Here is a 13446-nt window from a genome sequence, read left to right as displayed (position 1 = left end):
GATTTTAAAAGTAAGAAAATCACTCAGGGCTAAGATGTGATATTTGCTGGTTTTATTATTACGTTTTATTGTGATTCTTTAAGTGAACTATATGAAACACATTGTTTGGACTTGGAAGAGAATATTTTGGTTTGTTTTACGATGCAAGTTAGTTAAATGCTGAGCTTTATTTTCACATAGTTATGTGTGACCTTCTTTGAGAAAACACATCCTCTTTCTCTGCTCTGTACCAGCTTCAGACAAAATTCCTCTCATAACTCAATCCCTTGTCAAACCATGGATTTATGGTGGGAGGAGATAGAACTGTAGAGGGGAGAATAGGGATGTCAGGTACTGAGCTGTGACTTGGCAGCTCAGCGGGAAGGTGTAGGTTGGTTGAAGCAACTTGAGAACAAAACTTTGACTTTAGCAGTCCCAGACTATTGGGTGTGCAAGTGTTTGATTTTGAGTGATATATGTCAAGTCTACTAGGAAGTTTGCATTTTAGTATTTGGAATGAAACAAACGTCAGAATCGGAGAGTTTCACATGGGGACATAATGCACTAGTTGGAGCTCTCAGTAACTATCTATGGATACATTTGATTATGGACACATTAAAACACAGGTCTGTGTGTGTGTATGATGTCAACACGTTCACATCTGTGCCATTCATTTTCTCATAGACTCTTCCCAAAATCCTGGATAAAGTGGCCCCTGCATTTGTCATGAATAGCTGCAGCTTCCTGGTGGAGAAGTCCCGGGCGTCAACAGCCCGGGTGGTGGTGTGGAAGGAAATGGGGGTGCTGAGGAGCTACACCATGGAAAGCACCTACTGCAGCTGCAGCCACGGACTCTACAGAGTGAGTAAACCTTTCAAAAACCCTGTTCCACCCTCCTGGTGCACATCTCGTGAGCTTGGATGGTGAAGATGGCCATTGTCTGCTCTCTCCAGACTTGTGTAGCCAGAGTTTCTTTTCAGGGGCACCTCATTCTTTTACCTTCCATGCCAGGAAAGCACAGTCCCTCTCTGAGGTTTCATTCAGCATTGAAATAAAAGGAAAGTCCAGTCTGCAGCCAAAAGCACTGAGCTGGAGAAAGGAATGTTTTGGGGATGATATAGGGCACTTATCCTTACAAGGGCTTTCACAGTCTTGTAATAAAAATTCTGGCAGGTCATATGGACATTTTTGAGCCTAATTCTAAGGTAATTAACTGGAATACTCGTTGGTACAGGCTCACTGCCTGAGCATTCACCTGGCTAAATTTAAGAGCCTGCATTGAAAATCCTGCATTTAGAGTTGCCTGCTCCTGACAGGCAGAGGTAGCCAATCTAAGGCTACTTTTGACAGATGTCAATAAATTCAAGCTATGCCTGAGACTGTGATCTAGACGGACCCAAATTCCACATCAAATGAGGTTGGTACAAAGGGCTGTACTTGTACCAAATGCATCAGGCGTCAGTCTGGGAGATCTTCTGGCAATTTTTAAGCATATGGGATAAAGTCTGGTAATTGTATTTGAGTGATCATAATTCTTCATTCATTCAAATGATGAATTTTTTTGCTTTTTCTTATTCCAAACCTGTTGCTTTCGTTTGAAAGGCTTCTACATTCCACCTCATTTCTTCCACTAGGGAGCAATCCTTATCTGTACAACATTAATAAGCAGTTAAGGATCCTGAAAGACCCTTAAGGAAAGAGCCATTATTACAAATAACAATTAATTAATAAGACATTCAAATTATTATCTTTGTAAGCTCTATACTAATCCTTTTACCTCTCTGTAGCATGTAGCAGGAAGTATTCAGCTGCTGTTTTAACCATGCTTTCCTATACACACATCAATTCCAGGACAGGAAAGGCAGAATTAAAAAACAGCAGACAGTTAAAATCAAGAGAGTGTAATGCCCAGGGCAATTATATCTAACACTCCCTACTCCTGAGAAGTGCTAATGGCTTTTTAATAGGCACCACAGGTCAAGACAGTGGGTTTGAATCTCTTTAGACAGTGGGGGAAAATCTACTTTGACTGAAATCAATGACAAAACTCCAAATGATCTCTGTGGAGGAGGATTTCACTGATTGCTTAGATAACTACAGTAAGATCTAAAACCAGTGACACATCAGATTGTATCAATATCTAATGATTCCTTCTCCATCTGCATCTGTGGGGTCTTTAAACAAACTTGCTTCATTTGTGTCATTAGATGCTTAAAATAGGAAGAGAAATATCTTGAAATGCATGAAATTGTTTACTGTGTTCTTTCTTGTCCTCTTTATTGTCACTGATCAGGGCCACAGGCAGCCACTAAGGACAGGAAACAATTGACAAATGAGGGCTCATGACTGGTGAGGGAATCCAGTGTTCCCATGGCTCTCAAGGAAGTCTGAAAGCTGTAAAGCAGTTCTGAAATTTCCATTCTGAATGCCCTGAAAAGCTGAATCTTAGTTGGATCATTGGGTTATGTTTATGAGGTCACATATCCTTGTTTGGTTTTTTTTGAGGGGTTTTTTTTTTTAGGGTTATGATTTATCTCAAAGATGGGGGGTACATGAATATTCACATTAGGAAGAATTTCTTCACCATTTCTCTATCATAAGGATAATAAAAACACTTTTTGCAGCTTCTGTGTTTCCAGATTTAAAGTATTCCCACTGTTTTTTTCCCAGTGCACTAAGTACCCAACTTGTTAGTATAGGAATATAATTTCTTATGTTGATTATACTGGACCTGCATATAAATACATAAAGTATCTCTTCCAGAAAATGGGTACTTAAAAGCTATTTCCTCTTCTTTTTAGTGGTCTTTAGAGTTGGTCCTATTTACTTGCTCTTACAAGTGGATTAGTAAGAGTGTGGAATAGACAGACTGAACTAAGATTTTGCTGCATAAAAATACTATTTAATCCCCAGCTTCCATCTATCATGCCAAAGCTACTTCAACAGTATCTTGGAGCCCTGAAATCATTCTTGTAAACTTGAAATTAATCACATAAGAGGTCTTGATTTTCCTAGTGGCTTCCACCTGAGCTCTTCACTCTTGGACCCTGAAGTTGGATGTGTGTCTAAGCAATAGAATGACTCTACCGCTCAGGCAGGAGATGTCAACATCCTATACTTAGAGCTTTCTGATATTTGGTTTAGAAGATTTGTTTAACTGTGGATCATTGAGTCAGTTTTTTAATTGCATATGACTGATCTCTCTGTAGGAATATATGCAGAATTTCCCCTGGACAAGAACACCCTTATGTTTTTGTTACTTTTACACCTTGAAGTACAATACAAACGGAAGCTAGGATTTAAAATCTCTCGTTAAATGCAGTAGAGGCTCCCAAGTCCAGCATCATTCAGTGAACCAGTGGTCAGGCTTCTATTGGAGAGCAGCAGACCTGGTCTTTAGCTTTTTTCCAGCTTTCAAGTGATGAAAAGAATTCATTGAAGCAGCTTCTTTGCTGGCTGTGAGCACAGGTACAGCGCTTGGAGCTGCACAGAGGTATCTGGTGGCAGTTGTGCAAAGGATTTAGGAAGAACAAGGAAGCTGTATAGAGGCAACAAGAGGTTAAAATATTAATTGCACAAAGCTGTTAAGTGTACCCCATCTCACCACAGGTCGAGTGAGGGCTGAGGTAAACCAGAATTTAGTTTTCCTGATAGAAAAATCTCTGAAAGCTTTCCCCTCAAATGTGTGTCCCCTCTCTTGCACTGAAATTTTAAAATAGTTCAGTGACAGAAAGATAAAGCAGGAATTTGGTACTATTGATATGTAAATGAGAAAAAATAGTGACCCCAGCTTCTTTTAAAAATAATTTGATTTCAAATGGAGAGGAGGGTGAAAATGAAAGGAGAAAAGAGATGGTTTGTCTGACGAATCTTCCTGTCTGTGATCAATGGAAATGCAATAAGCCAACTACGCTTAAGGAAGCGAAACATAAAACTAAAGAAACTATTGATGTAATCTAAGATTTTGTTCAACCTAGGAACAAGAAAAGAGGGTGGTAAGATATCCAAACTCTTTTATCAGCTTGTCTGGATTGCCCAAATCAGTATTAGAGGAGCCCTATCTCCATTTGAAAGTTGCTAAAAACAAAGCAACGAAATTCCACAGGGAGTTTTGCCTCCTGCTTCTGCCAGTTTACAACTCTGTGGTCAAACCAGAAAATATTATTAATAAAATAATAAACCCCTTATCATTTCTTTGCTCAAGTGATGACTGTCTGCATTGGTCCCTCATTGGAGTTTTTACCCCTCCAGCTTAACTTGATTTCAATTGCTGCCTCCCTTTTGTGGGATACAGAGCCCCCTTCTCATCTTTGGTTTTGAAAAGACTGAATGCAAGGCTGTGCTGTGAGGAGTTCTGAGCACAGGTACAGCCTTCTTCTTTTTTCCTTGTTATCTCACCTGCTAATTAAGACCCTTCTATAGCATATTCCACTGTGCTGGTCCATTCATTACTGCATCCATCATCCTCCAAGTTAATACCTTTAGTGCCAGTGTCTGCACCTGAGTTCCAAACCATATGTCTTGGTAATACAGCTAATCTAAAAAAATCGAGCTCCACGCTCTGTGTGTACGTTATGTTGGAAAAGCAGTTTCCTTGGCATGGTGTGCCTGATGGAGGAGACGGAGTAGTAATGGAAATAGATTTTAGTTCTTTGCTTCAAACGGATTATAAACAACAAGGAGTAACAAAAATGAGTTTTAAAATTATTGCAGGTATTTTGACAGTATCCTGTGAAGGAGATTTTACTGCTGGTATGGATCCCTCTTTGAAGAAAGCTTTTGGGAGGGCTGAGAAATAAGAGGTTTTTTTCCTGGCCATTTTAATTCTTCTAAATCAGAGGAATTGAATACTTCAAATTTTTTCATTGGACGTGGTTAGAGGAAAAAGACATCCCTTTGCAGAGACACTGAAATTGGAGACCCCAGCACCGAGCAGCGTGGTCTTACAGTTCATAAGGCACTCTCGATATTAATTCAAAAAATCTTTGCTGAACAGAAGTGGTGAGAGTTAGTCTAATTAGAAGATCTAATATTACCCATCCCCTTTAGCCTGACCTGCATGGGCTGACATATTTAAGAAGAGTGATGAATCAGTGATTTACCAACTAAAGCAATCTGCCAAGAAGAAAACCTTCCCTCTTTCTCATCCTTCAGAAGAGGCCTTCTCTGGTTTGATCTCTTTCTGTCCAGATGAGCCAGATTGTTCCCTGTGTATGATTGACCATTGAATTGCAGCAATATCTTTTCATAATTATCAGTACACAATTAAATATTTTCTTTATCTTCCTTACTTTTGAAGATTACTTACCAAATTTTTTTGAGGAATTTTTTATGTATGTTTTATTCATAAGCAGTCTATTACAGTTAATAGTCAGAAATTGAGTTGTTTTGATGGCATTTGCGGGTCACATGATGCTGCTTCTGTTCTCCAGTAAGATGTATATTGTTCTTGTAATTGGAAGTCTGGTGCAGAAACTTGCAAATAATTTTAATTTGGCCTCTTGCCACTATTCAGCTACCAACAAAAATGATTTCAACAATATTCTTGCCATAGAGCATGTTTGATAAGTTGTTGTAGACAGAAAAGGTAAAGAAATAGGATATACTCTATGCTTTTTGGTGTACATTTCTGGAAAATGATTACATCATCTTTGCAAATCTGACAGACTTTTTGCCATTTCTGATTTCTTTTGTGCCCCAGAGCTTATACTTTTCCTGAGTATGAGTAAGTCTCAAAAGCATTCAAAAGCTTCTTTTTTTAAAAAAAAAATAACCTCTAAAGTGTGTGGTTTTTAGCTGACCCTCAGTGCTCTAGAGATCTCATTCTAAAGCAGATGCTGAGAATAAGAAAGAATGATTTTTCTTTCTGATAAGTCTGCTTCCACTTCTGGTCCAAAGTGGCTCAAATTGGAAGCAGCTGTAATAGCAAGAAAAGTATAGAAAAAAATGGTTATCTAATATTAATCTAAGGACTGATGGTTCAAATTAAGGGTGTTGTTTTTTTCCCTTTCCTTAAATTGTTACCCATGGCAAAAGTTTGCATCATATTTGCTTTATTTCCCTCCCTCTGTTATTTCCACCCACCCCTTGCGCTAATTGATTGGTGATTCATTTTGTAAGAGATTCTAATTGTACCTTTTAGGATTGTGGGCCTCACTTCACAGAGCTTTGTGGGGACTAATGGCATTTAGGAAGTGGGGGAAGGAGAGAGAAGGGGTTTCTGAGCAAACAAATCAGGAGATGGTGGGTGTTTGTCTTTATTGTACATACTTAAATCTTTGAGGTTCTTACATGAAGTTCTTATATGAAACTCTCATATTAACTGCAGGAGTATTTCCTCTTGTTAACTGTTTTTTATTGGTTTGTTTGTTTTATTACTTGACAGGATGCTAACTGAGAAATCACATGCTTATCTGTGCTCAGATCTGTCTGAAGGTGTGTTGATTTTGGCTCTCTGTTTGGAAAAGCAAATTACAGAACATTGTGGGGATTCTTTCAGCCTTATATCTACACAAAAACCAGAGTTTGTCTTTAGGACCACCCCAGCAGACTTCATCCTTCTTGATGGGGAATAAGACAGTTGTATTAAGGCAGGTGTGACCAAAAGCAAATGGGATGTAAATACCATCTCTGTTCCCAAAAGCTATGGGTGTTTTTGCTATCTGCTAAGTTTTGTTGAAGGTGCTCAATGTTGCCATATGGAAGGGCTATTTATATGCATTTAAATTAGTCTGTAAAGTTTGCAGGAAGGTGATGCTGGTCTCCATACTCTGTTTTCTCATTTGCTGGTCCATTCCAGAGTCAGTCTAACCTTGCTGTTTTGGAAAAGTTCAGTCATTGGGGTAGGGTTATTTTTCTTATCACATCTGAGGAAGGCTTTTTTTTTTTTTTTCTTTTGTTTTTTTTGGCAGGGGAATTGGTTTGGGGATTTCTAACCCTATATAAAGTTAAAACCTATTTTCTGTCATTAGTGTGACTGCATTAGAGTTTTTGCTGGGAACACTCAGCTCTTCCTTCCACTTTTGCCAAATGTTGGTGTTTTGTGAATGACTCTGGAAAAGCTGTGGGCCCTCAGGCCAACAGGCAGAGTTTGCTGCTGTACACACAAACAAATGTTTTCCCACCATGTCTGAATGATTCATTAACTCTTTCAAGAAGTCAGAACAGGGGTGGCTGCCTGTACTGGTCCATCTGGTGAGGTGTCCCATGGATGCTGCCTTGAAAGATGTTTTGGAAAAGTCCTTCCCAGCACCTGCTGCAGTGGGTTTCAGCTGTTGCTCAGGCCATCTGCTTTGCTGTTCCTGGGCTGCAAAATCTGAGTGTTGGGTGGTGGAGGAGTGTTCCATTGTGTTTGAACTCACACTTACTCAAAACGGGAGAAAGACGCAGGAGAAGAACAGCGCAGAGCTTTCTTTAGCCTCCCTGTCCCCAAAGCACCCAGGAAGCACTAAAAGCCAATGCAAGAATTAGCAGGGCACCAGGGAACAGTATTTATTCCTTCTCGTTATTGATGAGTACCAAAGGAATGTTATACTGGAATTAATGTTTTTCTGTGTGTATGACACAAGATGGTCACTGGTGCTAACTGGATCATGAATGAAGATACTGAATTAATTTTTCACATCTTGATTCTTTCTCCTGAGTTGAGCCAGCTGTATCCCTGACTTGCTATGACCTTGAGAAGACATCCCATGCCATATGATTAAATTACAGCACAATAAAATATGACAACAGAGGTGAGATCATAATAGATTTGACTCTGTAAAGCTGGGGGGTATCCAGTCCTGTTGAGATTCAACGGACATGGCTGACACATAGAATAGAAAAGCAGAGCTGTCATGTACCTCTGTTTTGGTCCACCCTTTTCCAGTCATACAGTTGTATTAACTCTGCTGTTTACCCCTTCTGCTTGGGACTCACCCTTGGAGAGTTTGTTCGAAGAAACCCTGAAAATCTCTTCACTTTCTTATGATGTTAATGATGTGTTCTAGCTGGTTGTTGGCTTTTTGTTAAACATAGGGACATAGCAAACTCCTTGGGCTGGGGAGTGGAAAACAGGCCTCATCTTGAATAATGCTTGTCTTGAATGATGATCTTCCTTTAAATTTCTATTTTTCCCCAGTGTGTTGTAAACAATGGATGTTTCTAGTTTGTTTATGGGATTTTTTCCCCCCTCATCTGCTTTTGCACTTCCCCAGATACTTGGTTGCAGGCCAGTCTTCCCCTATTCCAAAGCTGTACTCCAGAAAGGAGGTGATAGGTACTGACAGAGGCTATCAAACTGTTTCTCTACAAAGTGGATGAGCAACAAGACTGCATAGAATCAGAAATGCAAGTGTCCTGTCATATCCATCTTCCAGAATTTGAGAGAGCAGGACTACATGGAAGAATCTCAGGTTTTTTGACATTATCAATCCGGGCAGCCCAGGTGCTTGAAGCAAAAAAGCTGTTTGCTATTGCTCTTGGGGTTGCATGGAGAAGAAATTGCATTTTGTGAGGGAACAAGACATGAATCAATGGCTCACCTCCATATTTTCAGCCTGCTGACAAGTGACTGCTATTGTGTCCCCATTTAAAAATGAACAAAACCAGTCTGCTTGTGTGGAAACAGAAAAACAACAGGTGCTGTCACCTTGTGATTGAGGGGGTAGGTTTGTCCATGTGCTGCAAGGAGGAACAAGCTCTCCCAGTATTAAAATCAGTGCTGTCATGCTCTGAAGTCAAACAGTCTTTTGTAGTGCCAGACGGCTGAAAATGCTTAGCAATTTATGGCCAGGCTAATCTCTGAATTGTATTTATTCAGTTTATGGGCATAGCTGGGGACCTGGTTTGACTTCAGATGTTAGAGCCTTAACTACATTCACAGTACAAATTATTACAGCAAACAGAAAAAGTATAAAAGTAAAGCAAACTCGATGTTTAAAGATTATTTTTCATTTTCTATTTTAAATATAATGGCAAATAAGAAAACTGCAGTCACGCACACAAAATTTTTCTGGATGAAATGTTACTGTTTTATTTGAAGTCCACTAAAAAATCCTGAATGGCATGACCTTGGATGTCCATGGGATCTCAGTCTTCTAAAGAAAAAACTCTTGGGAAGGATAAGGAATAGAAAAGCAACATTCCTAATGAAAACTAACTGCAGCCTTTCAATGGTGCCCCTTTAAATGCCCAAATATCATTGCACATCATCCTTTCAAGTTTTCTGGGGAATTACAGCAGCTAGCTTTTTGATTTCTGATGTCTCTCTTGCTTGTTAATCTGGCCCCGTGTGGATTTATTGTACAAATCTATTTGGCAGCTGAAAATTGCTCTTTGATGAAGCTCCTAGTCTAATCATGAACTCCTCAGGCATGGAAAATAAGAATGGGTAGGTGGAAAAGCACAGGCAAAAAGAGCCATGTTTGCCTTTGACTATGCATGGATTTTTAGAAGCATCTAAAGTTCAAACTTTTTGATTACAGGATTTTCTGTAAAGATGAATTTCTTTCCTCTTAGGATCATAACATTTGCCATGCTGGATCAGATCATTGGTCCATATAATCAGGTAGCCTGCCTCGTGCAGACACTAGTTCCTCACGGCTCTGGAGAAAACAAAACCTGCCTGTAAGGCAACTGATTCAATTACACTAAGACACGGAAAGGAAATAATCCTACCAGCCTGACCTACCTCTCCTCTGCTTCATACACTACAACATGAGCCCTGATTAAAATTTTCAAAACTTGGAATAATGAGCTACACTCTCTGTGAATAATTATGTAGCTTTTTCATTCTCTTTTGTAATCTTTTTTCAGACAGGGCTTCCTGCAGCAGTGAATTCTACTGGTTGATGCCCATAATTTGTATATGCTATCTGTTATAAAGCATAAACTATACTATGAAATCTAATCTTCCTTTTCCTGGTTTCTGCATCCTTGGCAAACGTGCTTCCCACAGCTGCAGTAGTTCCCAGTCTGACGGCTCTGTAGCCATGCTCACAGCCATCCTCATGCCTCTGTTATCCAGGTCCCCTGGTCTGGTCTCCCCTAAAATCACACTAGATGGTCTGTTCATTCTCTTCAGTCTCAAAATCTGCAGATACATCCTGCTTCCACCCAGCTCTCCTCTGTTTGGTTCATTTCCTTGTTTTGTTTCCAATCCAGACTTTTTTTTTTTCTTCAGGTGTCCTGAACTCTTTAAATGATTGTTACCTTTTCTTTATTTTTCTTTCTACCACAAAAATGGTTTCCAATTGCCCAATATAGCAGATCTGATTATTATTTCTCTGCATTGGCAGTACTAAGTTCCTTCCTTACTGACAGAGTGCTGTCATTTTTTTGCTTAAATCAGAACATGCACCCTTGCCTGGTATTTTAAACATCATAAATAATACCTGTGTGTCTGCAAACTCTGCCATGTGGTGGGCTTGTCCTCAAGTACAGTCAGGTCTTCCAGCTAGAGAAGGTGGGTATTGCACGAGTCCACATCTGGAAATTCTGCTCCTACTGCAGCTCCTTGGGTATGATAAGAGTGTCCTGTGTAGCACAGCTCCACAGCCACTCTGCCTTTCTGTAATTCTGACTCAAGTCTGGACTGAAGACTTGAAAAATATTCCAGAGTCATAGCAAAAGCAAAGGGGGCTCCGTTCTCCTGCCCTCCTCTGCCATGTCCAGGTGCAGCCTGTTCTGTAGCAGGGAAAGCTGCAGTTTCTGGGAAAGGGATTAAGCACTGAAAACAGAATCTTAATAACAAATTCATGAAGGTTTGGTGCTTAGAGACTGCTAGTTCTTCTAGTTTGACCTCTTGTATGTCATAAGCCTTTGGGTTTCACCCAGGCAGCTTTGTACAAAGCTTGTTAACTTGTGTTTGTGTAAACAGAAAAATATCCAGGCTGGATTTGAGAATATCACAGGACTGGAAATCTATCTGGTCCCTTGGCATTTTCTAGGTGTTAGTGACTGTTAAATATTATTGCCTTATTCTCATTTGAATTTATCTGCCTCATGTTTTAGCTGCATTTCTGTTTCCTCTGCTAGTTTAGACAGACCTTTAGTAACTTACTGGTTTATTCTCTTGAAGGTACTTACACAGTGCAACCTAAGTGACCTTTCAGTCTTTTTGATAATTAATTAAACATGCTTAATTCTTTAATAGTTTGTCTATATCAGAACATGCAGGAAAGTGCCTCTGAATTAGCTAAAGGTGCAAGTGGAAATTCTTGTGCTAAACCACATTAAGCTACATGTCAACACTCTGAAGCAGAATTAAGGTGCCCTTAATTAAATTTGGCTTAACTCATTTCTAAAGTAAATTAAACCAAACTAAATTGTAAACACTTTAGTTTTGAATACCAGAGCAGAAATATGTGCTTCTGTGTGCGATAAACTTGTAAAGTGAGGGTATGCTTATGCCAGATGAACTCAGGCAGAAGTTGATAAACCTAGTTTGGGATGGAATTTGGAGTTTTATGGCTTATCTTTAGGTAAGACCCTGCATTGCATACTGCATATGGATGATGAAATAAAACCCCAAAAACTGCTGTGATCTGCCTTGGATGTGTTATATTCTAATTTTTGTCTAAGGAATACATGTGCTGCCAGATGGTGGGAGATCTACAAGTGAAGATATGTGGTCTAGAAAGAGACATTTTGGCACAGCAAGTGACATGCAGAGATGCAGATATTGGGGACAACTCAGAAATTATTTGCATACTTGTCATAAGCAGGGAAGGCTCAGACTTGAGGAGGTTGAAGATATTAGAAATAATAATAAAAAATGTTGGTTCCTTATAGCCAAGAGAAGAGAAAGAATCTAGAGGCATTCAATGCTGATGATGTGTGATACTCTACTGAGAATTAGAAGGATATCTCTGAATGCCTTTTGCTGCAAAACAAACCACCACTGGGATATTTTCAACCAAGTAGTAGTCATAGATGAGCCTCACTTAGCAAAAGTGGACAGAGGAGTAAACACAAGTACAACGTGACAGTGCATTGTCTGTCTAGACCAGAAGTATGAGATGCAAAGGCATGGTTGGATGGTGCATTTTGGGAACAGACAGCAGTGAAATATGTGGAGTGGTGTATGATAGGATTCTTCAGGGCTTTTGATGAAAAGGAAAGACAAAAATCTTGGTGATTTTACCAGAGTTTTTTAAAGGTGTAAATCAGAGGAGGAATGAAAGATAACTGTTGGTTGCAGAAATTGCTATGAAGCAGAAGACTTTTTTGGGGAAGTGAGCCATGTTGCAGTGCTCAGGGACATCAGGTGGATGAGGGTCCCTTGCCCTTTGGAGGAAGAGAACTAATCTTTCATGAAGTGGTAGGGGGGGCAAGCCCTGTGAAAACAAATGCAGTTCAAACTCAAACACCTTGTCATAAATAAACTGAACCAGTGCAGGGAAAACTGCAGGCGCAATAATTTCCCAAATGTCTCGATACTACTGCTAAAGAGCAATGAGCAAGACTAATTAACAGATCATCTCTGTTGATAAGGTGTAATTTAACTGGCTGTACTGGAACCTGCTAGGAAAGTGTTGGAATTGTACTTTTTGAATTTAAACATCTCTAGCTACTGGTCTGTTGCCTGCTTGGGGAGGACAGAAAGGGCAGTAGCATGTCTGGCTGGGATGAGGGGAATGGCAACGTGCTACACCTTCATTTACTGATAATTCAGGTCTACATACTGCAGGTAGGATGGCAAAGTCTAGGAAATGATCCTGCCTGGCACACTGAATTAAGCTAGAAAATGGGATAAACTGCCTCAGAAGCACTTGTATTCCATACAGAAAAAGTAAATGTGTAGCCATGGATTTCAGTTTGGGTGAGATCTACTTGAGATTTCATGTGACAGCAGTAAATACTATTAAAGATTCCAAACATTAGAGATGACTAATTTGTAACACAAAAGATGTAGTATCCACTGTAGGTCTATTTTGGACTACTTTGTAATAGGAAATGATGAATTAATCTTTGTTGTGGGAGTTTGTGGTTACCTAGACACCAGTGATCATGACCCAATTACATTTAATGTGGGCAGGGGACAGTGTTCCTATTAACATGTTTTCTTGTATTTTTTTTTTCCTTAATAAGGGTGATTTTTCAGAGCTGAAGAAATATTAGAGGTAAAGCAGACCACAAGAGGGAAGAAAAAAAAAAAAAGAAGTATTATGAATAGAAATTGAGTCCTTTTCTAAAAAGGATTTTGCTATGTATCCAAAAAGGCACAATTCTCTAATTAAGAATTGAGGATATGTTCAGTTGAAAACGATGCTGCTTTAGTAGCAAGAAGAAAGTAATAATTAGTGTGGAGGACAGTGACTCATAATACTGATGAAAAATCTACATGATTGATTATAGTGGGACAGATTTCTGTTATTTCAGTCCCAGTTTCTTTGTTAGCACTCTAGTATTTCTGAATGTAATGAGTAAACAACAGTAGAGGTCATTCCCCTAAATGTGGCTCATGAAAATAATCTTGTGAAG

At 39.4% G+C, this 13446-nt stretch overlaps 1 protein-coding gene across 2 annotated transcripts in view; it reads left to right on the top strand.

Moving 5' to 3' along the window:
• AGBL1 (ATP/GTP binding protein like 1) overlaps positions 1 to 13446 on the top strand; it is a 273439-nt gene that overhangs the window by 146942 nt on the left and 113051 nt on the right. Inside the window, exon 21 of one of the 2 annotated variants that reach the window (XM_017742726.1) lies at positions 664 to 840. In XM_017742726.1, coding sequence (XP_017598215.1) covers positions 664 to 840 — 177 coding nt within the window. Of the gene's footprint in view, positions 1 to 663; positions 1147 to 13446 lie in introns of those variants that run through there. The other variant, XM_017742725.1, reaches the window with a different exon arrangement.

Source organism: Corvus brachyrhynchos, unplaced genomic scaffold, assembly GCF_000691975.1.
Source record: "Corvus brachyrhynchos isolate BGI_N302 unplaced genomic scaffold, ASM69197v1 scaffold97, whole genome shotgun sequence".
NCBI lineage: Eukaryota > Metazoa > Chordata > Aves > Passeriformes > Corvidae > Corvus > Corvus brachyrhynchos.
This window is presented reverse-complemented; position numbering and strand designations above follow the sequence as displayed.